This window comes from Lepisosteus platostomus, chromosome 2, assembly GCF_059453375.1.
Source record: "Lepisosteus platostomus isolate fLepPlt1 chromosome 2, fLepPlt1.hap1, whole genome shotgun sequence".
NCBI classification, from domain to species: domain Eukaryota; kingdom Metazoa; phylum Chordata; class Actinopteri; order Semionotiformes; family Lepisosteidae; genus Lepisosteus; species Lepisosteus platostomus.
The window spans coordinates 77,592,545-77,615,734 of NC_142612.1; the positions used below are offsets into that span (position 1 = coordinate 77,592,545).

At 38.6% G+C, this 23,190-nt stretch overlaps 2 protein-coding genes across 2 annotated transcripts; one reads left to right on the top strand and one right to left on the bottom strand.

Moving 5' to 3' along the window:
* Positions 1-1,157: 1,157 nt before the first annotated feature.
* LOC148677290 (extracellular calcium-sensing receptor-like) lies at positions 1,158-6,940 on the bottom strand. Its single transcript, XM_088623296.1, has 6 exons — positions 6,683-6,940; positions 5,965-6,257; positions 5,251-5,438; positions 4,878-5,105; positions 4,227-4,350; positions 1,158-4,151 (listed from the first exon to the last, which is right to left on the bottom strand). Exons 1-6 carry the CDS (start codon positions 6,892-6,894, stop codon positions 3,241-3,243), a joined length of 1,956 nt encoding a protein of 651 aa, XP_088479422.1. The 5' UTR covers positions 6,895-6,940; the 3' UTR covers positions 1,158-3,240.
* A 10,195-nt stretch (positions 6,941-17,135) lies between these two features.
* On the top strand, positions 17,136-21,511 carry LOC148677291 (extracellular calcium-sensing receptor-like). The gene is made up of 6 exons (XM_088619952.1): positions 17,136-17,405; positions 17,810-18,019; positions 18,053-18,646; positions 18,738-18,965; positions 19,490-19,613; positions 19,808-21,511. The coding sequence occupies exons 1-6, from the start codon at positions 17,148-17,150 to the stop codon at positions 20,719-20,721; spliced, it is 2,328 nt and encodes a 775-aa protein (XP_088476078.1). The 5' UTR covers positions 17,136-17,147; the 3' UTR covers positions 20,722-21,511.
* Positions 21,512-23,190: the final 1,679 nt, after the last annotated feature.

The following is a 23,190-nucleotide window of genomic DNA, read 5'->3' on the forward strand; positions in this document are numbered from 1 at the left end:
GAAAATTTCCATCTATCCTCTCTTGCTCAGTTCTTGGAAAGCTCGTCGACACTACTGTGATCTGCCTCAGTTCTCCCCTTTACAATTTTCAAAGGCTACACCTTATCTTTTCTATGTCTTCCCCCAGATCGGGGAAACGATGGCCATGATCAGGGCCCTGTGAACTCACTGGAAGAGCAGGTCGCATGTGATGCAATCCAAGATCATTGTCACTGAAACATCCGCTTGTGTGACGTGTTATCTTTCCGCAAAAGTGATGGAATAGAATGGTATTTTTTAACAGATGTTATTACATGATCTCTAATGGATATAGCAACCTGTTTTTGCATTTCTGTAGACATCAGTATACTTGTTATAATGAGTTCACAAACAAGCTGTGTTGTGAACTATATAACTTGAACACTTCCTAAATTAATAACTTTGTTTTAAATATGGCGCTCTGACACTTAGAAATTACATCTGAATTAAAAAAAACCCCACTAGAGTTACAACTCTATACATTATTTGTCAGTTGAAGCACTTGTCTGTTTAAAATAGTTATACTGAGGTGTTTTTGAAAGTTTCCATAGAGCACTTAGTGTTATTTTCAAGGATATAAGAAAAATGACTATCAGTCCAAGATAATCACTTTCAATTTCTAAACTCTAAACTAATATTATTGTACCATTGTTTATTTTCAGAATATTAACCAGAAGCACTGTCATCTCAGCACAAAAATGTGTTAAACACTGCTCAAAGGTAGAATTGTAAACTAAAAAGTTGTAATAGGTATTTAAATTAATAGACATATTTAGAATGAAATACGTGGGAAGGGAAAACATTGAAAAAAATGATGGGTCTGAGAGGTTACTGAATGACCCAGAGGGATGTAAGATAACTACTGTAATAAGGAGTGTGAGATGGACTTCAGCTGCAACTCCTCAGGTGTTAAAAGACTGATCTGCCTGAACACCACTTACAGATGTTTGACAACTGTCACAACTTCATGCTGCAGCACAGAGTGATGGTTAGGGATCTGGACCAGACAGAGAGAGGATACTGCTGAACTAAGCACATGGGATAGTAATGGAATCTCAGGTGGAAGCTCTAAATTAGAATTTATTCTCAATTGACTTTTAGAAGTTTAGGGAATAAAAAAATGACAATTTCAAATGAAGTTCAAAGTGCCCTATGGTAGTAGCTGTTTTTTAATATTTGTGATTTTTTAGCAAATAATCATTAACAAGGGAAACCTTTTGTTAGCTCTTTTGCATGTCCAGAAATGTGTTCTTTCTTGTCTGATGTCTTTTTGGCTGTCACTGCAGAAAATATTTTTCTTCAGATTTCCCACCAGGAGGTGCTGTTTTGGGTTTCAAGCAAGCGAGATAAAACAGCTGTTAAACGCAGTGCAGAATGCTTACATTTAAATTATTTCTTGCTTTTTTTCTGACACTCAAAACATAAAAAGGAAAATGAGAAGAAATTATGAATACATGTTGTTAAAATTAAGACCAACACATTAATAAATAATTCATTATTAAACAGTACTGTGCATCTATTGTTATTCAGTCTGTGATGAATTTTTAAGCAGCACATTAATATAATATTGAGTTTTCAAATTATGTATACATAATGTAATTAACATGTAAAATATGTTATTACATCTGGTTGGTGTGTCTGGGTTTTGGCCTTAGGTTATTTTGTGCTTGGGAACAATTTTCCAGCACATTTAAAGTGCAAAATTATCATTACATGTCAATTCTGCAAAGTACAAAAGGTATTATACCATTGCGAAATGACTGAAAAGTTATCTTTAACTGTATTTAGATAAATTTAATTATTCTAGATAACTTAGTACATTTCTTTCATTTTAAAATCTATTACACTGCTGCTTCTTTGTCTTTCTGTGCTCAGATATCATGCCATGTGGAGACTCCTGGGAGCAAAATTTAATTAGCAGTGAACACCTGGGTCTTCATTAGCTTATTTGGGGAGCAGAGAAGCAAACAGTACTTCACCAGCAGATGGTAAATAAGACAGACAGTGGGAATGATGTGACCGTATTACAAGATCTGTTCTCTGTCTTCACCTTCTACAACTGAAGAGAACTGAAAGATCATAACTAGGACCACCTAAGTAAATAATTATTTCAATTAAACAGATTTGAACAGCTACCAAAAGCATTGCAATTCTAGACAAAACAGATGTATTCTGGATATCCTCACAGTACTATAACTTAAACGAAGAGCTCACAAAAGCCCGTGTTGTGTGATGCACAGCACTGCACCATCTTTGAGTGCAAGCAACATATTATATTTTATTGTAATCGATGCTCTGTGGTAGTGAGAGGAGAGTTCTGTCAATGTATTTTAACATATAAGCAATAGCCAGCACATCTGTATACCATGGCGAACTGAATTACTGGCTCAATGTCAAAGGCAGGATATTGACAGTCTGTTCATATTATTTCACAAGCTAAGTAAATACGATAAAATCATTGCTTTGAAACCCAGGATACACACATATTATTCAATCTACAGTATAAACGTAGAAAAACATGAATAAACAACAGCAGTCCTAAATCATGCATACATATTAAACAACAAAATTTAAATCGTTGGCTCATCAATGCCAGAAAAGGTAGTTGTTTTTCTAGTGGGGCCCTGAACACATTCTACAAGTCCTAGTGTGCAAACAGCATTTTCCAGAGCTACTCAGAGGCCCACAAGGGTATCAGTGTGACAGTACTGGTGTCAGAAGTAAATGTCTGCAGCCACTATAACTTCACATTCTTCGTGAGTGTTATATAACAAGAGCTTGCAGAACCTTTTGGAATCTCCTAATGGATCTACTAATGAACAGAAAACTATATATTTCACATTTCTCATGTATGTTTTTTTAAATCTGATAATGGTTCTTCCTTTCATTGTTTTGCTACAGGTATGTATAACTAAATCCAGATCTTTGTTGTTGAACAGTATTATTTCTGAATGGAGCACGGCATCTATACCTGAGAGCATGTCTGCATATCTCTTCCTCTCTCTCTCTTTCCTCTTCCTCAGCTAATTGCTCTCTGACTCCTTCTTCTTTCTGATATAGTAGTGAACTCTAGTGGTAAAATAGAAGTGGTGCACATTTATGTGGTCTTACAAAGATGTCAATCAGTCCAACCTTCCTTTGTTGTACATGTCTCAAAGCCCTTTACAAATTTGAGTTTTTTATTTGTAGAATAAATTAAAAAATAACACATACATGACTGCACTATTTCACAGATCGTGTTTGAGACATGAGGAATTTTTTGGAATTCCTCTCTGGCAGGAATATGATAATGTAGCATTTTGGAATAAAGATGCAGAAAAGCACCCCAAAGCTTGAGGACAAAATTGCAAATATTTCCACAGCTACTGTGTACTTCCCAGGAGAGCTCACATAGGCCGGGATAAAGCTGATCCAGACTGCACAGAATATCAGCATGCTGAACGTGATCAGCTTTGCTTCATTGAAGTTACCAGGCAGTTTTCTTGCTAGGAAGGCCAGGACAAAACAGAAACACGCTAAACACCCGATGTAGCCTAAAACACAGCAGAACAGAGCCACGGAGCCCAGATTGCATTCCAGGATGATCCTGTCTTTATACAGCCAGGTATTTCTCACTGGAAATGGAGGGGACACTGTGAGCCACACAGAGCACAGTGCAATCTGAATGGCTGCACAGGCAAACACACTAAGCCTTTGTTGCAGAGGGCCAAACCATTTTGTAACCTTATTCCCTGGGAGGGCAGCTTTAAAAGCCATAAGAACCACGACAGTTTTACTGAGCAGACAGGAGAGGCACAGGGCGAAACTGAGTCCGAATGAGGTCCTCCTTAGGCAGCAAGTCCACTCTGTGGGCTGTCCTATGAAGGTAAGAGCACACAAGAAACAGCACATCAGGGAAAAGAGCAGAAGGAAACTCAGCTCCGAGTTGTTGGCGCGAACAATCGGCGTGTCCCGGTGCCGCAGGAAAATGGCTGCCGCCGCCGTCGTCATGGCCGCCCCGGAGACAGCAACAGTGGCAAGAGCCGTTCCAAAGCCCTCCGAGTAGGAGAGGTACTCAGTGTCTTTCACAACACAGCCGGTTCTGTTCCCACTGGACCAGAAATCCGCCGGGCACGGAGCACATTCTGCTTGATCTGAGGGGAAAGGAAACTGTCTCATGTAGGGCACCTGGAAACAAACACTTCAGCGCAGAAGTGATTCGTATCTACCTGTGGAATTGCTAAAGGTGCCATCGGCACACGGGACGCAGTCGTAGCAGCAAACTGGTTGTCCAACACGGGCAGCTTTTCTGTAGCCAACAGGACAGCTTTCTGTACACACTGACCTAGGAACCTGTGCCAAATGAATCACATATGATCATGATGTTCAATTAATATTGTTCCATTTGTTAACAGCATTTTCATAGTATCCCAGTTATATGTGTTTGTTAAGTCTTTTAATAGCCGTATCACAAAGGTTTTGACAGCTTCAGGTGATTTTCTATGAAACAACAGTATGTTTTTGGAACACTAGATGAAAGAAACAAATACAAGAAGATGCAAGGAAACAACGCAAACCTCACAGGATAAGAATATGTCAGTTTTAATGTTGCAGAATTGGAAATGCGGATACAGCAAAACGGTGCAGTAAACACAGGACACTTAATATTGCTTTACAGTTCATCTATGAAAAATAATTTATCTTGAGTACACCTTGGGTCTGTTTTGAACTTTTTTATTGACTGAATATGCACATATTTTTTCTTTAGACTGGTGGCTTATGTAAACCTTAGAACACCAATCATCAGCGCACAGAAACATACTGTAGCATGAGCTACTTTTCAAAGTAGCAGATGGAGAGGTGGTGTATAGGCAACTCACCTCTGTCGTCTCTCCATTCCAAATAATTTCATCCTTATTGAAGACAAGCTGCTGTTCTAAAGGCAGAGATGAATCAAACCGTCCAACTGTTGCATATTTAATGGATCCAGATGGATTTCTTTGCCAGTTTAGAATGTCATAAGATCCCACCGGATCACCATTTTTGTCAAAATAAACAGTATCACCAAACTTGTTTGTGTATTTTACTTCCGTTAGATAGTGTACCACCTAGGGCATTGATACACTATCATTAGATTGCCATTGACCTTTCTCTTCTCAGATTGAAAGAAACTATTCTACATCATTTTCATTCTGAAGCCGTGCTGATGGCCTATTTTCAATAAACATATAGAAATTTAGATAATGTACTTACTTGCCACGGTTGTAGATTATATATATTTCCACATGTGTTGTTATTGAATGGTCCTTTGCCACTCTCACAAGCTTGCAAATTGTGTAACGCATGTGCCACTGCGTAAACAGCTTTGTGCATGTTGTAGGTCACTCTCAGTTGCGATACATCATTGTAGATGCTTGGAGTTTCACTTAGGTTTTCATTTCCTGTACAAAAAAAAAAAGGTGCATGGGTCACCTCATTTATGACACCACTTTCACATTTGTTCTTTTCCTTTTTACCCAAGATTTCAAGTACACAACCATACTCTTTACACAGGATATCCTCCTTCTGAAAAGCCTGTTCCAATAGTCTTTCAACATAGTTGCGTTCATCATCGTTTGGCAAATGCAATACGACATTCTCACATGCGCAGATCACGTGAAGGACGACACCAGGGAAACACAACGTAATATTCACAAACATATCCAAAGCACTGTGTAAGAAAGTCAGATTGCATAGAAATAGACTGTCAAAACTGTTTAATAAAACTTTGGAATTTAGCACTGCAGTATAGTCTAGTGATCATAACATTCACAAAGATTTTTTTTTCAGGTAATCTGGTTTGATTTTTCTCACTCTTCTCAATTAAGCAAACTTTCAACGAGCTACTACTACAGCAGGAGACCACACCTCTTTATATCTAAAGGTGTTTTTGTTAACTTCATGAGTTCCTTTTCATTTGGATTGTACTCACCAAAGGCACGTTAAACAGATTCAGTAGTCTCGAGATGGCCATGGACAGTGTCGATCCAGAGTCCCCTATAATTAAGGGTATGGGAGGGGCACCACTGCATTCTTGACTGCTTCTGTTCACCGGTTGGTCTATAATGGCCATTGCTGCTTTAATCGATTGCACCTCTATTCCACAGGTGTCGTACAGAGTGTAGCCCAGTGTGATGTTAGGCAGGAGAGTCTTGTTTCTGTTGATCTCATCTATGAAGAAAACCATCGCTCTGGACCAGCGGAAAACTCTGAAATTAAACCTGAGACAAACCTTTTAACTTTCACAAGAACACACACTGTTGTAAAACACTGCCTTTGCCTTCTTTTCATCTCATTTATTGACCTCCTTTAAACTGTCATGTCATGATTTTATTGATTTCTTCTTTGTCATCTTAGTATTAGTCAACTGACCTTTCACTTAATTTCATTCAACAGTCACCCTCCTTTAGAATACAAAACACAAACCCAAACTGCTATCTCTACAAGAGAAAGTGAATACATCTGTAATGCTTTTATGCAAATGTCAAATTCTCTGTGTTCCTATATATATATATTAAATTTAATACTGAATACATACAATTTAATTTTGTGCATATTCATGTAAATTCACTTTAAGCGCCAGATAGATATATTTATTCTGGGTAGAGGAAGAATTTTTGCATTCATTTTTTAGCGTCACACTTACTCTCTACATTGTTGCTTTCCTGGTTTCTGCTGGTATGTCTGTTCCTCATTGATACCCTTGGAATGAATAGGAAACATCCCTCCAAGAATAACATCCCCCTTTTTATGGTCTCTTATCATCCCGAAGTCTGCTCTGAGCTCACATGTTTCCTCTCCAGCTCCCAGCCAACAGAACACCAGAGGAACAAGGTGCCAGCAATACCGAACATTCATTCTGAATCTTCAAAACCCGGCACACCCTGTCTCTACAGCTGTTGGCTTGCCCTGAATTTATAAGGTACAGTTAATTTGACTTTGACCTTCAGGGAAATTAAGGAGAACGAATTATTTGCAACCTAACAATGAATGACATGTTCCTTTACCAGATGCCTCCACCCTTAAATAATGTGATTTGCAGGGATACTGCGTTTTACTCCCATTTCACATCATTTTAGGACATACTTCTGCCTCCTTCCATTTCCAAATATGTATAATTATTAAATATATATATATTCTTTTAAAAAGGATTATCAAAAGATATCAGTCTAGATACTTAGCACTGGAGTGTCAGCTTGCAAAAAACGCATTATATGGATTTTAATTGCAAATGGATAGCCCTTTATCCCTTGGAATGTTATTTTTTGTGAATTCTCTCAAAATCCCAGGGTACCATGGTACACAAGCTGTTGAATTGCTTACAACATTGTGAGTTGATGCAATTCTGAGAAACGTTCATTTTAAAGCAAAACAAACAATCTCTTTTCAGCATTTGATCCTCGGATGAACAGTGGACTTTTTACCTTCAATTCTTTACTAAGGGAAAGAAGGACAAAAACCTGCAGCCAGTGTTGCAGAAATGTTCATGTTTATTTTTGAATAAAATGTTCATTTATTCTCAAGATACCATGAAGACAAAAGCAAACCGAATCAAATGGTGGGGACATGCACAATACAAGAACAAGGTGGGAACATTGAACAGGGACCAGAATGAGAAAAAAAATGATTTTCCAAAATTCCCAAACTCCATCCCTCCATTATCAGAAAGCTGGTCATCCTGCCCAGGAAGGTGGGATCATGCAAGACAGACTGCTGGAGAGCAAGGGGTCTCTCCCTTCAGTTGCATGCTCATTAATCAGGTAATCACAGGGAAATTTCCAAACTAGTGATACTCATGTCTCACTCATACTCATTCATAAAATCAACTGTGTCATCACACTTTCTTACAGATTTACTAGAGACAATCTAGGGGGCTCATGCTCTATTTTTAGATTTCCATGAACAGTTTTTGTCAGGTTAAATTTGATGATGTGATGTAAAAGCGAAGCTCACATGGAAAGAAATTGCAAACGAGCAATGAGATGTTTCTTTCCTTTATTGTGACAATCATTCCACACGTTTCCAACTGAAAGATGGGTTGCTTTTCAAAAGAAGACTTAATACTGATTTTACTGTCTCCTTACTTCATGAGCTTTAGCTAGCAATAGCTTGAAGTGGCTTACAAAAAAGGTCACAAGAGAGTCTTAAGTCAACAAAATTCAACAGTTCAAAATGAGAAGTTACTAGATATGTGCTTTATGGACACAGTCTTTTTATGGTTATTCACTGACAAAAGCAGGACGTGATTGAAAATGTTACACATAATGACTGATGTGTCAAATATATATACAGTAACTGACAAGATTATAACATTGACCTTTTCCTCTGTTTGTTTTTCTGACTTGCAGAGCCGAGGACAGCTCTCATGTTGCCTGCATGATGGGGACTCCTGAGACCAGTTTTTAATTATCAGTCAACAGCTGAGTCTTCATCAGGTCCTTTGGGGTCAAGGGTCTGTTTTTCTGCAGCAAGTGATAAATATGATATGACAATAAAGCTCAGTCAGGTTCGGCTCACAATCAGTGTGACGTCACAACAGAGTTCAATTTTGCTCCTGCATAATTTTATGGAAGATTTTTTTTTTCTTTGAGATCTAAATTCAGATTTGCTTTGTCATAACATTGGCAGTAAAATATATATCTCAACTGCAAAGTCTTATTCCACTCATTCTCAATGGCTTTGCAGACTTATTTTTAGTGACATATTGTATTTATTATGGGAACTAGATTTATACACATTAAAAAAACATGGGAATGATGAAGCATTTATCTCTCATATTCCTTAAAAGGAATGAGAATTACTGGGTGAGAAAGACTGACAATATTGAGGCATTGGATAAAAAGACTGGGTCAGGTGACATCTCCCTTTTTCATGCTAAGGGGCTACATGCAGAGAGTGGCCTGTTTTATTTAAATAGATATTTCACAAATACTTGCAAAGACTCTAAAGAATAAAAATACAGCAAACTATTTGAAAACCAGATCTTCATTTATTTTAAGAACAATGCAATCTGAGAGGGCCAGTAGTTGTTAATACAGTAATAGAAATAACAAAGAACAAAGGAGAAAATGGACAAGATTTACATATTTGACAAAATGAGAAACAATGTACTTCAGAAATGATCCTTTAAAAAATACACGGGATGAAGCAGAAAGTGTTAATAAATCAGTGAGAACAAAGAGAGATTCACATGCACATGTGACAAAGCATGTGCCTATGTAATCCTGCAATAAAAACAAGGACATACAGTACTGTAAGTAATGCTACATTGATTTGGGGAGAAGAACATAACCTTTAGATACATTTTTTATAGAAAATTTTATTTATTCTTATAGAAGCTTCCAAATAAAAAGGAGGGAGTATTTTATGCAATAATGTCAAAACAAGTTAAATTAAAACCTTCATTAGTGCTCCAGAAGGCAGACACTATTCTAACACTAGACACTGTCACGATCTTACAAACAATATGTTCAAAATGTATTTACAGATATTTTAAGAACTGGTTTTAGATGGCACCTCGCCCATCAACTGCTTTTTAGTGTTCCTCTCAGGCTTCAGCAGGAGGATGTAGCACTTAGGGACAAAAATGCACACTAGAAGACCATAGCTGGATGACAGAATAGCGAAAATCTCAACAGCGACTGTGTACTTTCCTGGAGAGCTGATGTAGGCTGGTACGAAAGTGACCCAAACCGCACAGAAGATGAGCATGCTGAACGTGATGAGCTTGGCTTCATTGAAGTTGTCTGGGAGTTTCCTGGCTAAAAATGCGAGGACAAAGCATACGCAGGCCAGGCAGCCGATATAGCCCAGAACACAGGCAAATCCCAGCACAGAGCCCACGTTGCACTCCAGAATAATTTTTGCGCTCTGCTCCAAGAGCCTTGATGGATAGGGTGGCGACAGTGTCAGCCAGAGCACACAGATTAAAACCTGCACCAGGGTGCAGAACAGAATGCTGGCTCTTTGATATTGATATTGATATATACAATCTTAGGTACTGTACAATTCACCTTTCACATTTAGGTTTATATTTAAATGAAATATCAAGTCCAGCTACTCCTGGATCTGTATGTATGGGGAATAAACCTCCAATTGTAATGTCTCCTTTTTTTAAAATTCTTTTTAGAGATTATCTCCCATGAAGCTTACACGTGGATTCTTCTGCTCGATACTGTGTTTTAAGAGACACAAATGAAAAATACAGCAAGAAAGGTAACTTCATCTTTGTGAGTCAAAGAAGGGATCTGAGTCAAAGAAAGAGACAGAGGGTTGAAACCAGACACAAAAGAGGTAGCTTTCTCTTCATACCAAAAAATGATCACTTCCTATATAGCTACCCAAAGAGCCGTCTAATCAGCTATTGAAATCTGTAGCAGCAATATGTAAGTAATTGAGAATTAGGAGAATCCCTGGAGGACTGAGATAATTGTATGTTCCTTAAACTCGAAGGAAAACAAAGATTTGTTTATGTTGTGTTATTGGTTGTACACTTGATTAACCAAGAATACACAAACTGTATCTTTGGAATCTGTCAAACCCCCCAATTGTGTTACAGAGGTATTGCAGGATACTGTCCCTACTGTCATCAGGGAACACTTGGGAGATTAAGAGCCAAATGTGTTCCTGTATAAAATTATACCATTCAGAAAACACTCCAAAACATATCGTTATTTGTTACCAATATGTGTAATGAGCCATGCTTCATGTGAAATAATAAAATACAATGTGATTCTTATCAGGTATGAGATACTGTCAGTCCAGTTTCTTAGAGATTTTTTATAATGAAAAAACATAAACACAGATTTCTTTTATTGAATGTCTTCAATTGAATGTTTTTTATTGAGTTTTTTTTTACAGCTCTGTTTCCTCTGAGCTCATGTCAGCCCACAGGACGTACAAACCCTCCTCACAGGAGTCTGTGCTGCTGAGAGACTCCTCTTCTGCAAGATATCTTGATGTGACCTTCATCTTCTCCCTGCCTCCATCCTCCTCACCATCCTCTTGCCAGGAGGAGGACGAAGGGCTGGACGATCCCAGAAGCTGCCAATCTACAGCACAGGAGCCATCTTGGACAGGAGAAGTGCTGATTACAGAGCAGCACAGAACAGGTGGGCCAATCTGCACAGTGACCAGGAAGACAAGCCCAGACAGTGATTGGCAGGGGAATGTCAAAAGGAAACCTGCTTTCTTCCAGATCATTTTTATTCAGAGACCTTGAGAACTATAGTGGATATAAGAAGTCTAAACAGCCTTATTGAAATTGTAGGTTTTTGTAATTTAAATGGGACCTTGAAACCAACAAAATTCAAGAGAAAAACAAATAGATAATTATTAGGAAAAATAATTTAAATAAAAAAAAATAAATCTACAACACCATGTTGCATAAGTCTGCACAACACCCCTCCTCCCCCCCCCCCCCCAAACTAATACTTTGTGGAAGCACCTTTTGTGAATAAGTCTCTATCAACTTTGCACACTTTGCAATTCTATCCCACTCTTCCTTGCAAAAAAGTTCAAGCTCCTTCATATTGCCAGGGGATCTCCTGTACACAGCCCTCTAGGTCATTCCACAGGTTTTCTATGGGAATGAGGTCTGGGCTCTGACTGGGCCATTCCAAGACTTTGATCTTCTTTTTCTGAAGCCATTCCTTGGTTGACTTGGATGTGTGCTTTGGGTCGTTATCATGTTAGAAAGTGAACTTCCTCTTCATCTTCAGCTTTCTGACAGAGGCCACCAGGTTTTGTGCCAAAATATCTTGATATATGGAGCTAGTTGTTATCCCATCTATCTTGACTAGAGCCCCTGTCCCAGTGAAGAGAACCAGCCCCAAAGTATGATGCTGCCACTACCATGCTTCACAGTAGGTATGGTGTTCTTTGGATGATGAGCTGTGCTGTCTTTGCACCAAATTTATCTTTTAGAATTAAGGCCAAAATGTTCACCCTTTGTCTCAAACCATAAGACATTTTCCCACATGTTTAAGGGTGATTGAACATATTTGATTTGCAAAATGTAGACAGGTTTGGATGTTCTCTTTTTTTGGAAATGGCTTCCGTCTTTCCCCCTACCCCAAACCCCAGACGTGTGCAGAATACGGGAGATTGTTGACACATGCAAGGAGTGACCAATACCTGCCAGAAATTCCTGCAGCTCCTTTAATGTTGCTGTAGGCCCCTTGGTAGACTCCCTGATAACTTTGCTCCTTGTCCTGTCATCAACTTTGGAGGGTTGTCCTGATCTTGTCAATGTCCCTGTGGTGCCACATTTTCTCCACTTATTGATGATAGTCTTCACAGTGCTCCATGGTACATCCAGTGCCTTTGATATTCTTTTATACCCCTCTCCTGATTGGTAACTTTCAACAATAAGATCCCGTAGATGTTTTGTCAGCTCGTTGGGGATTATGGGATGTCCACAATGAAATGTGATCACTCCTCCCGTTATACAGGCTGGTTACGGTGCATGAATTCCTCTGTCACCTGGATTAGCATTCTGATGCTTCCATGTTGCGACGCAGTAGTGTGATGTCATAAAACACTTCATACAGCTGTATTAATATCACTGCTTTCAACAACCCTTTCAATAGCTTAGATGTGTGCTTAATACTGCTTCACTGAGCTGTCGGGTCTGGCACCTTGTAGTGGTGGTTCGCACTGCGTCTCATGATGCCTGGGTTCAGCCTGGAGCACGCTTGGTGTGGAGTTTGCATGTTCCCCACATTCTGTGTAGATTGATTGGCGCCTGTAAATCGCTCCTCCACATGTGTGTGAGTGCTGTACACTGAACAGCCAATCACAGTGCTGTCCCGAATCTATTATCTCACCCCCATATTAATAAAGATTACAGATAAATATAAATATGTGAGCTTGATTTTTATTTCACATAATTAGAGTACAAAAATACATGTTTTTTTTTTTATTCAGTGTCGGATTCAAGGTACGATTCAAGGCAGGAATAATATATCAGTGTACTGATCGGTGTGGTCATTTTTTCGTGGTTGTATCTCTTGGGTGCTTTTTGTACATCTGCACAAGAGGCCATAGACAATTACGTCTCATAAAAAGAATTGTACCTTCCTCAATTACAGTACTTTAGAACCGACAACGAAACTCTGGTGGAGATTTGTGGGAAGATCTATCGTTATTTCTCCAGACTGCCCTGTTTGTGTCCTGCTGGCCTCAGTGATGCCTTCTGGCCTGCTGAGTTAGGAGGAGTAGCAGCACTCGTCCCTCATCACAGCACTGGTGTCTGACACCAGGGGTCTGAGAGAATATAGTGCACAAACATGGAGAATGAGAAGGAATGAGACAAACTCTAATTGTTGGTAATTTTTAATGCACTTTAAAATGCACATTCAATAATTGCCTTAATTTTGGATATGTGTATTTATATATGCTTTAAATGTCGTGCCATAAGCATCACAATGTAGAGCACCTGTAAATTGCATTTTCACATCAATTATGCTAATTATATGGGTTGTTACAGAATTTTATTTCACCTAAATATAATAAAATACATACAATCTGTATGAATTACATTAAAAAAACCAAAAATAGACCAGAACATATCAGTAGTATTATATAATTAGCTGTTTTGTACAATTTATAATTATATAATAATAATAATAATAATAATAATAATAATAATAATAATAATAATAATTTAATGTCTTCCCTTTTCTTCAGCATAATTACACATGCTTCTGGGTCTCGGTTTAAAGTTTAAAGTCATCGAAATTTAATTGTTTTTAAATTAATTAATATTGTATAAAATTTATGATATGTCTAAAAATTCAAATGACAAAGTAAGCAGGTAAGAACAGTCTCTCTACACTTAATAATTCTCCTGTTGCCCCCACCAAATTTATGACTATAAATTTGTTAATAATTGATGAAATACTCATAGTCAAAGACTATATAATATGTGTTTGTTGTAAATGTCTGTAATATGTCTGTAGATTTTATTTTACTTTTATTTTTTGTTGTGTTTTATGTAAATATCATTACTTTACTTGCTTTGGCAACACTGATTGTACCCATCGGTCATGCTAATAAAGCACCTTGAATTGAATTAATGCCTCTTCAATGTGTGCTTGTTTTTCAAAGTGAAAGCCTCCCTCTTGTGGCTAGAGTTTGAAATACAAGCTCCAGGGTGAACGATCCCTGAATTTTCATTCTCGACCTTTAATTGCAGAGTAAACGCAATCCATTATTAATCCATTTGTTTTTCCCTTCCCCGAACCTTGAAGAGTGGTATTACAGCAATACAATGTTTTTTTCATCTTCAAAGACAATATTTTTAGAGATGAAATTATGTGGGCTTTGTATAAGAATATGAATCTAAATTAATGAAATTATTAAATGTGCTTGATCCAGCTAAGCGCCGAATGATTCGCTTAGACCCTTCAGTTTCTTAATTTCCTGCCTATAAAAAACTGACGCATTTGTATCCTGCAAGGTCTGCTGCCTTGTCCTGCCTTGCTTGCTGTTATTTCTTTTTCATACCTCAATACAGTATAAGCGAGCAAGACTGTACATGCTTTGGTCATATTTGTTTAGTAGTACCTATATACAGTAATACCTAAAATAGAGGGGGCAGAGGTTATCACTGTTTGACAGAACTGCTTTGAAATCTATATACAGTATATGGACTAGGAAGGAAACATTGCAAGAGATGTTAAGAGCTCACTTAGCCCTGTGAAACCCGCTCTGGGCCAGTGAAATATAAGAAAATCAGTCTCATGCCCCCAGCAGTGACGGCTCAGTGTGAGTGGTGCAGCGTCTTTATCGATCAGAGTCTGAGACGGCAGCTGCCCCAGGGGTGAGAGGCCTCGCTCACAGCCCCAGTGTCTCCCTCCCCACCGCCCTGCCAGCTGGGCTGCAGGCAGACTCCCTCCTCCGCCCGCACTCTGAGCGGAGCCCAGGCAGCCTGCAGGCCTGGGGACACAGGCTGGAGCCTCCTGCCCTGTCAGAGGAGTGTCTCCCCCTGCTGGCCGGCGCAAACTCCGCACAGAAGCTCCAGGACCTCTCTGCATTTTCTGATTTCTCAAAGTTCAATTCAGATTCAAGAATGAGAATATTGACTTTGTCCAATAGTAAACGGAGGAGCTCTTCCTAGCTGGCTGGAGCAAACTCTGCAAAGAAGCTTTGAATTTTCATGGACTGCAATTGCTTTACTGGATCAAAGTCTGCATTAAAGCCACAAAGCCACAACTAATAGTAATTTTAGTGACTTCGTTGTCTTTTTCAGGCATTTAAAAAGTGCAGGATCAAAAGATATATCAACAACTGGGTGGTTTTCTTCAGTAGTTGAAATCATGGATCCATTAGAAGTATTCAAAAGAGTTCTGATTACAAATTGCATTGTATTATTTTGTCTGTGAACAAAATAAGTCTGAAATGTGCAAAGTCCTGCAGTTGTAATTGAATCGCATGACAACCACAACACACACAAACTTTAAATGGAAACACATAACTCCTGAACAGAAAAACATGAGCTCTTTGAGCACAATTGTTCAGACACACAATTATATGAGGCTTTCTCTTGAGACAGAAGATGAGAGAGGTTCAATTATAATAAAATGAAGCTCTGTGAAGAAATAAATATTTAGCAGTTACATGCAATGATTGTATGTTTTATTAAAGCCTTAGCAGAAATCTAATGGTGTTGGGGTAAAATACAGTACAATCTCGTCATGCAGATGTCTGTTTTTTTTAATTTAAGATATACCTATTTTCAGAAATGTACAAAGTATGCAATGAATACCTGTCTGTAAAACACATAATGTGAGGCCTGAAAAACATGACATCATATCCTCCAAAACAAAAAAACAGATTCAGTTTGGTGCCCCTCGCAATTATTTCATTTTGTACAATTGCTCTAATTTCCCCTAATGCCTTCAGCAGAGCTCTGCAGCTGTGAGGCCAATTTGTCTGGAGTGCTGTGCTTTTTTGTGCCCTGGAAACAGCTATCATAAATTCCCTGTTGCAGTAAGGCATTTTTCTGCAGTTGTTTGTTAGGATGTTAATTCAGAAATGGTCCTGTGTTATATTTTAAAATGTGCAAAAAATGCTTTTCTGTTGTGCAGAATTGATAATTTAGTGGGGATTTGATTTCCATATCCCGTAAATTAAGAACATATTAATCTCAGATGATCTTTAACAATCTTCTTATCTCTAATTTTGTAATGAGATTATATTAATTAGTAACAGCTAAAATAACTGTGTTTGACATGTTTTTGCATTTTGTGTCTTTTTAATTAGGTTTAGATAAAATCACAAAGGCAAGTCATTGCTTTCCTTTGGTTTCAAGGGACATATAATTATCTTTGTTCCTCAAGGATCTCCTCAATGACTTACACGTTTCTGCTTGTAAGTTTTAATAGCAGTAAAGATGAGTTTTTTGCTCTAGGTAAATTATGACCTATATAAGATAGGATCCTAGTTTTTCTAGAAGAGGGAGCACCAATCCCCTGTTTTCCTGTTGGCCTCAAACAGTCTGCTTGTGTGTGGTCTCTCTCTGTGTCTTGTTTCGACACTGATCCAGTGATGAAGCTGTATTCCGGTTTGTGTTTGTTTTTCATGCTTCATAGAATATTGTGTCAAAATGAGGAATCCATTTGCAAGCTCCATGAAAAATCAGGTTTTGAAAAGCTGTACAAAAAAGGAGACATTACTATTGGAGGATTATTCCCCATCCATACCAGACTAACTGTTGTTGATAAGTCACCTAAAACCAAACCTCAGTACTTAAGATGTGAAGGGTAAGTATACTGTAGATTCCCTAAGCAATTATCACATTGGACAATATAGCTTAGTGTGTTTTAAAGGCTGTCACAATGGAAACAGCCTTGAAATGTGAACAAGCGAAGGAGTGTTGTAGAACTTTCTAAACTCCTACAAACGGGCTCAATTATGACTAGGATTAATTAACAACAAAGGTTAAAGAGCTCAATGGTTTTTGAGTTACCAAAAAATCAAATACAACCTTCCTTTAAAAAAATGATATCACAGGCCATGCAAGTTAAATTGAACTACGTGCCCTTCTTTTTTGACAGGTTTTTTCCCCGATTAGTTTGTATTTCAGGGGATTCCGCTGGGTGCAGGCAATGAGGTTTGCGGTGGAGGAAATTAACAACAACACTGAGCTTCTCCCAAACGTGACGCTGGGTTATGCCATCGCTGACACCTGCCTGACACAGCAGACTGCTCTCAGGGAGGCCCTGGCTCTGGTGACAGGAGAGAGGGAGACGGTGACTGGCTCCAGCTGTGGACGAGCTCCAGATGTTCCCGTCATTATTGGGGATGCCAGCTCTTCTGGATCCGTGGTTATTGCCAGAACCCTGGGAGTCTTCAGAATTCCTATGGTGAGGGGGTTTGCCAGCAGAAAATCAGCCAAATTATGAAAACAGTTTCTCAGTAACTCCTCTCATGTTCAATCAGATTCTACATTTTCAGAAAGGCAACAGGTTTTCTGCCTTGTTCAGCTTAGTGCTGACACTGCCAGAAACCTGTTAAGCACATTATATTGCAATTTAGTTCCAAAAAATAAAAAACTAGACATACAGTAAACATGGATCTTTTCATGTATCTGTCAATACATGTATACTGTATATTCATATAATATTTATCATTAAAAATATAGACCTGCTCTACAACAATATTGTATTTATTGCTATAACAAGTATATCTGACTAATATAATATATACAATACAAAAATAGTGGAACATTTGTGACGTGACAATGTTTCAGCTCTTCAATTTTTTACAGGTCAGTTACTACGCCTCATGCGCATGTCTTAGTGACAAAAACAAATTCCCATCATTTTTCCGAACAGTTCCAAGTGATTATTTCCAGGCCAGGGCGATGGCCAAATTGCTGAAACGTTTTGGCTGGACCTGGGTGGGAGTCATAGCTGGAGACGATGATTACGGTAAATTTGGAATACAGATATTTCGAGAAGAAATTAAGAACTTTGATGTTTGCATTGCTTTTTCTGAAATCATTCCCAAGGTTTATACAAAGGAAAATATATTGCAAATTGTCAGAACAATAAAACTCTCCACAGCAAAGGCAATTGTTACGTTTGCTATTGATGCAGACATCTCCATTATTCTGGAGGAAGTTGTGAATCACAACATCACTGATAAGCAGTGGATAGCCACAGAAGCTTGGATTACATCTTCACTGGTTTCAACCCCAAGGAATTTACACTCCTTGAAAGGGACTCTAGGTTTTGCACTGCGCAGGGCAGAGATTAAAGGACTCAAGTCTTTCCTGGAAAGAATTCACCCTGCTTCAGATCCTACTGATCCATTTATTCCTGAATTTTGGGAAACAGTGTTTGGCTGCTCTTTAGCTGTGTTGACAGTAGAGCACGATCTCCCCCCATCTCCAGCAGCTAGGCCAAAGTGTACTGGTACTGAACGATTAGAAAACATTAAATCTACTTATAATGATGTCTCACAATTAAGAGCAACATACAATGTGTACAAAGCTGTGTACTCAATAGCTCTGGCTCTTCAAGACATGCTGCTCTGTGGCCCTGGAAAAGGTCCTTTTGAGAACGGAACATGCCCAGACATCACTGACCTCCAGCCATGGCAGGTATGAATCAGGTGTGCAGAGCGGAAATTTCATTTTATCTTTCAAAATAATGTATTTTTATTTAATAAGCTCCAATGAATTTGTTTTAAAGCTTGTACACTATCTCAAAGAAGTACATGGTAGCACACCTGTAGGAGAGAAGATATATTTTGATGAAAATGGGGATCCAGCAGCATCGTATGATATCATCAACTGGCAGAGGGAGGCAGACGGGTCGGTAAAGTTTGTGAAAGTTGGTCAGTTTGACGCATCGGAGGGATCTGAGAATGAGTTTAACATTGAGGAAGACAGCGTGGTTTGGACTGGAGGCCAGCGTGAGGTGAGGCTGGGCAGGTGTTGATATGTAAAAAAAATGCACTCATATTTCAAACAATACAGCAGGTAAATAAGATTTGAACATGAAAAGATTAATAATGAGATGTTTTTGCATAATTATCAATTATCAATACATTTATACTGAAATTCCCTACCTTACCCATGTAGATATGTACTTACTAAAATCTGATATCCATTAAAATACCATTTTATAAAATGCATAAAAATTGAAACCGTATGCTGTGCAAGTAAGTGTATGGAAAAGTGGAATGGCATCAATATTTAAAAAAGGACCTCACAGGCTATTAGAAGAAGACCAGGTTTTGGTAACACATATTGTATACTGTATAGGAGAGGAAATGTCAACATGATAAAGAATTTACTTTACAAGTTTCTGTTCCACAAAATACCAAGTTTTGGGCTTATACATTAAAACTGGATTTTAATCTTTTCCAATATAAAGTCTATTCTGGGAGAGATGCTACAGTAATGGTTTAGCAACACAAGTAAAATATTTTCTCCTCACAGGTTCCTCAGTCAGTGTGCTCTGAAACCTGCCTCCCAGGAACGTGGAAAGCTGCTCAGAAAGGAAGGCCAGCCTGCTGTTTCGACTGCCGGCCTTGTGCTGATGGAGAGATCAGCAATATTACAGGTCCACTGTCTACTTGATTTCCACACAACCTGGCTTCTGCTGTGATTACAGACTAATTGGGGTCACCACACAGTCCTGTGAGGAACCATGTTGTTCTGGGGTTCCTTGCAGCACAAGTATTTGAAGGTAAAAATACCAATAAAAGGAAATTCAGTTGTTAAAATAATCCTAAGAATATTTCTTTCCTCTTTCAGGTTCTGTAGAGTGCAAAAAGTGTCCACCCACATATTGGTCTAATGCCCAGAAAACAGCTTGTGTGCCAAAAGAAACTGAATACCTGTCTTACCAAGAGACCATGGGGATTATCTTGGCAGCTATTTCAATTGGCGGAGCTGCCATCACTGCATGTGTATTTTGCACCTTCTTTCACTTCAGGGACACTCCGATCGTCAAAGCCAATAACTCTGAGTTAAGCTTCCTGCTCCTGGTGTCCCTGGTGCTTTGCTTCCTGTGCTCCCTGGCTTTCATTGGCCAGCCTCTGCCATGGTCCTGCAAGCTGCGCCACACAGCGTTCGGGGTGAGTTTTGTCCTCTGCATCTCCTGCGTCTTGAGCAAGACGGTTGTTGTGCTGGTGGCTTTTCGCTCCACGCTTCCTGGCAGCAACATCATGAGACACTTTGGTCCTGTGCAGCAAAGAGCCGGCATTCTGTTCTGCACCCTGGTGCAGGTTTTAATCTGTGTGCTCTGGCTGACACTGTCGCCACCCTATCCATCAAGGCTCTTGGAGCAGAGCGCAAAAATTATTCTGGAGTGCAACGTGGGCTCTGTGCTGGGATTTGCCTGTGTTCTGGGCTATATCGGCTGCTTGGCCTGCGTCTGCTTTGTCCTCGCATTTTTAGCCAGGAAACTCCCAGACAACTTCAATGAAGCCAAGCTCATCACGTTCAGCATGCTCATCTTCTGTGCGGTTTGGGTCACTTTCGTACCAGCTTACATCAGCTCTCCAGGAAAGTACACAGTCGCTGTTGAGATTTTCGCTATTCTGTCATCCAGCTATGGTCTTCTAGTGTGCATTTTTGTCCCTAAGTGCTACATCCTCCTGCTGAAGCCTGAGAGGAACACTAAAAAGCAGTTGATGGGCAAGGTGCCAGCTAAAACCAGTTCTTAAAATATCTGTAAATACATTTTGAACATATTGTTTGTAAGATCGTGACAGTGTCTAGTGTTAGAATAGTGTCTGCCTTCTGGAGCACTAATGAAGGTTTTAATTTAACTTGTTTTGACATTATTGCATAAAATACTCCCTCCTTTTTATTTGGAAGCTTCTATAAGAATAAATAAAATTTTCTATAAAAAATGTATCTAAAGGTTATGTTCTTCTCCCCAAATCAATGTAGCATTACTTACAGTACTGTATGTCCTTGTTTTTATTGCAGGATTACATAGGCACATGCTTTGTCACATGTGCATGTGAATCTCTCTTCAAACCCCCCTCTGAATGTGTTATAACGAGAGTTTGTGCAGTTACACAACATTACCTCAATCTGATAAGCAATGAGAAGCTGAAAACAATCAAGAAATGCTTTGTTAAAGAAGTGAGTAGGCGGGGTTAAACCATCCATATTTTTTTGTTCTCACTGATTTATTAACACTTTCTGCTTCATCCCGTGTATTTTTTAAAGGATCATTTCTGAAGTACATTGTTTCTCATTTTGGCAAATATGTAAATCTTGTCCATTGTCTCCTTTGTTCTTTGTTATTTCTATTACTGTATTAACAACTACTGGCCCTCTCAGATTGCATTGTTCTTAAAATAAATGAAGATCTGGTTTTCAAATAGTTTGCTGTATTTTTATTCTTTAGAGTCTTTGCAAGTATTTGTGTAATATCTATTTAAATAAAACAGGCCACTCTCTGCATGTAGCCCCTTAGCATGAAAAAGGGAGATGTCACCTGACCCAGTCTTTTTATCTAGTGCCTCAATATTGTCAGTCTTTCTCACCCAGTAATTCTCATTCCTTTTAAGGAATATGAGAGATAAATGCTTCATCATTCCCATGTTTTTTTAATGTGTATAAATCTAGTTCCCATAATAAATACAATATGTCACTAAAAATAAGTCTGCAAAGCCATTGAGAATGAGTGGAGTAAGACTTTGCAGTTGAGATATATATTTTACTGCCAATGTTATAACAAAGTAAATCTGAATTTAGATCTCAAAGAAAAAAAAAATCTTCCATAAAATAATGCAGGAGCAAACTAATTGAACTCTGTTGTGACGTCACACTGATTGTGAGCCGAACCTGACTGAGCTTTATTGTCATATCATATTTATCACTTGTTGCAGAAAAACAGACCCTTGACCCCAAAGGACCTGATGAAGACTCAGCTGTTGACTGATAATTAAAAACTGGTCTCAGGAGTCCCCATCATGCAGGCAACATGAGAGCTGTCCTCGGCTCTGCAAGTCAGAAAAACAAACAGAGGAAAAGGTCAATGTTATAATCTTGTCAGTTACTGTATATATATTTGACTCATCAGTCATTATGTGTAACATTTTCAATCACGCCCTGCTTTTGTCAGTGAATAACGATAAAAAGACAGTTTTACATTGGCAAGATTCTAAAAAGGTGTCAAAAACAGACTATAAAGCCTGAGGCTCAATTCCAAACAAAGCAATTAATGAGAGCTAATCACTTACTCTGTTTTTTAATTATTGTACACTGTGTCTATAAAGCACATATCTAGTAACTTCTCATTTTGAACTGTTGAACTTTGTTGACTTAAGACTCTCTTGTGACCTTTTTTGTAAGCCACTTCAAGCTATTGCTAACTAAAGCTCATGAAGTAAGGAGACAGTAAAATCAGTATTGAGTCTTCTTTTGAAAAGCAACCCATCTTTCAGTTGGAAAAGTGTGGAATGATTGTCACAATAAAGGAAAGAAACATCTCATTGCTCGATTGCAATTTCTTTCCGTGTGAGCTTCGCTGTTACATCACATCATCAAATTTAACCTGACAAAAACTGTTCATGGAAATCTAAAAATAGAGCATGAGCCCCCTAGATTGTCTCTAGTAAATCTGTAAGAAAGTGTGATGACACAGTTGATTTTATGAATGAGTATGAGTGAGACATGAGTATCACTAGTTTGGAAATTTTTCTGTGATTGCCTGATTAATGAGCATGCAACTGAAGGGAGAGACCCCTTGCTCTCCAGCAGTCTGTCTTGCACGATCCCACCTTCCTGGGCAGGATGACCAGCTTTCTGATAATGGAGGGATGGAGTTTGGGAATTTTGGAAAATCTTTTTTTTTCTCATTCTGGTCCCTGTTCAATGTTCCCACCTTGTTCTTGTATTGTGCATGTCCCCACCATTTGATTCGGTTTGCTTTTGTCTTCATGGTATCTTGGAGAATAAATGAACATTTTATTCAAAAATAAACATGAACATTTCTGCAACACTGGCTGCAGGTTTTTGTCTTTCTTTCCCTTAGTATAGAATTGAAGGTAAAAAGTCCACTGTTCATCTGAGGATCAAATGCTGAAAAGAGATTGTTTTGCTTTAAAATGAACGTTTCTCAGAATTGCATCAACTCACAATGTTGTAAGCAATTCAACAGCTTGTGTACCATGGTA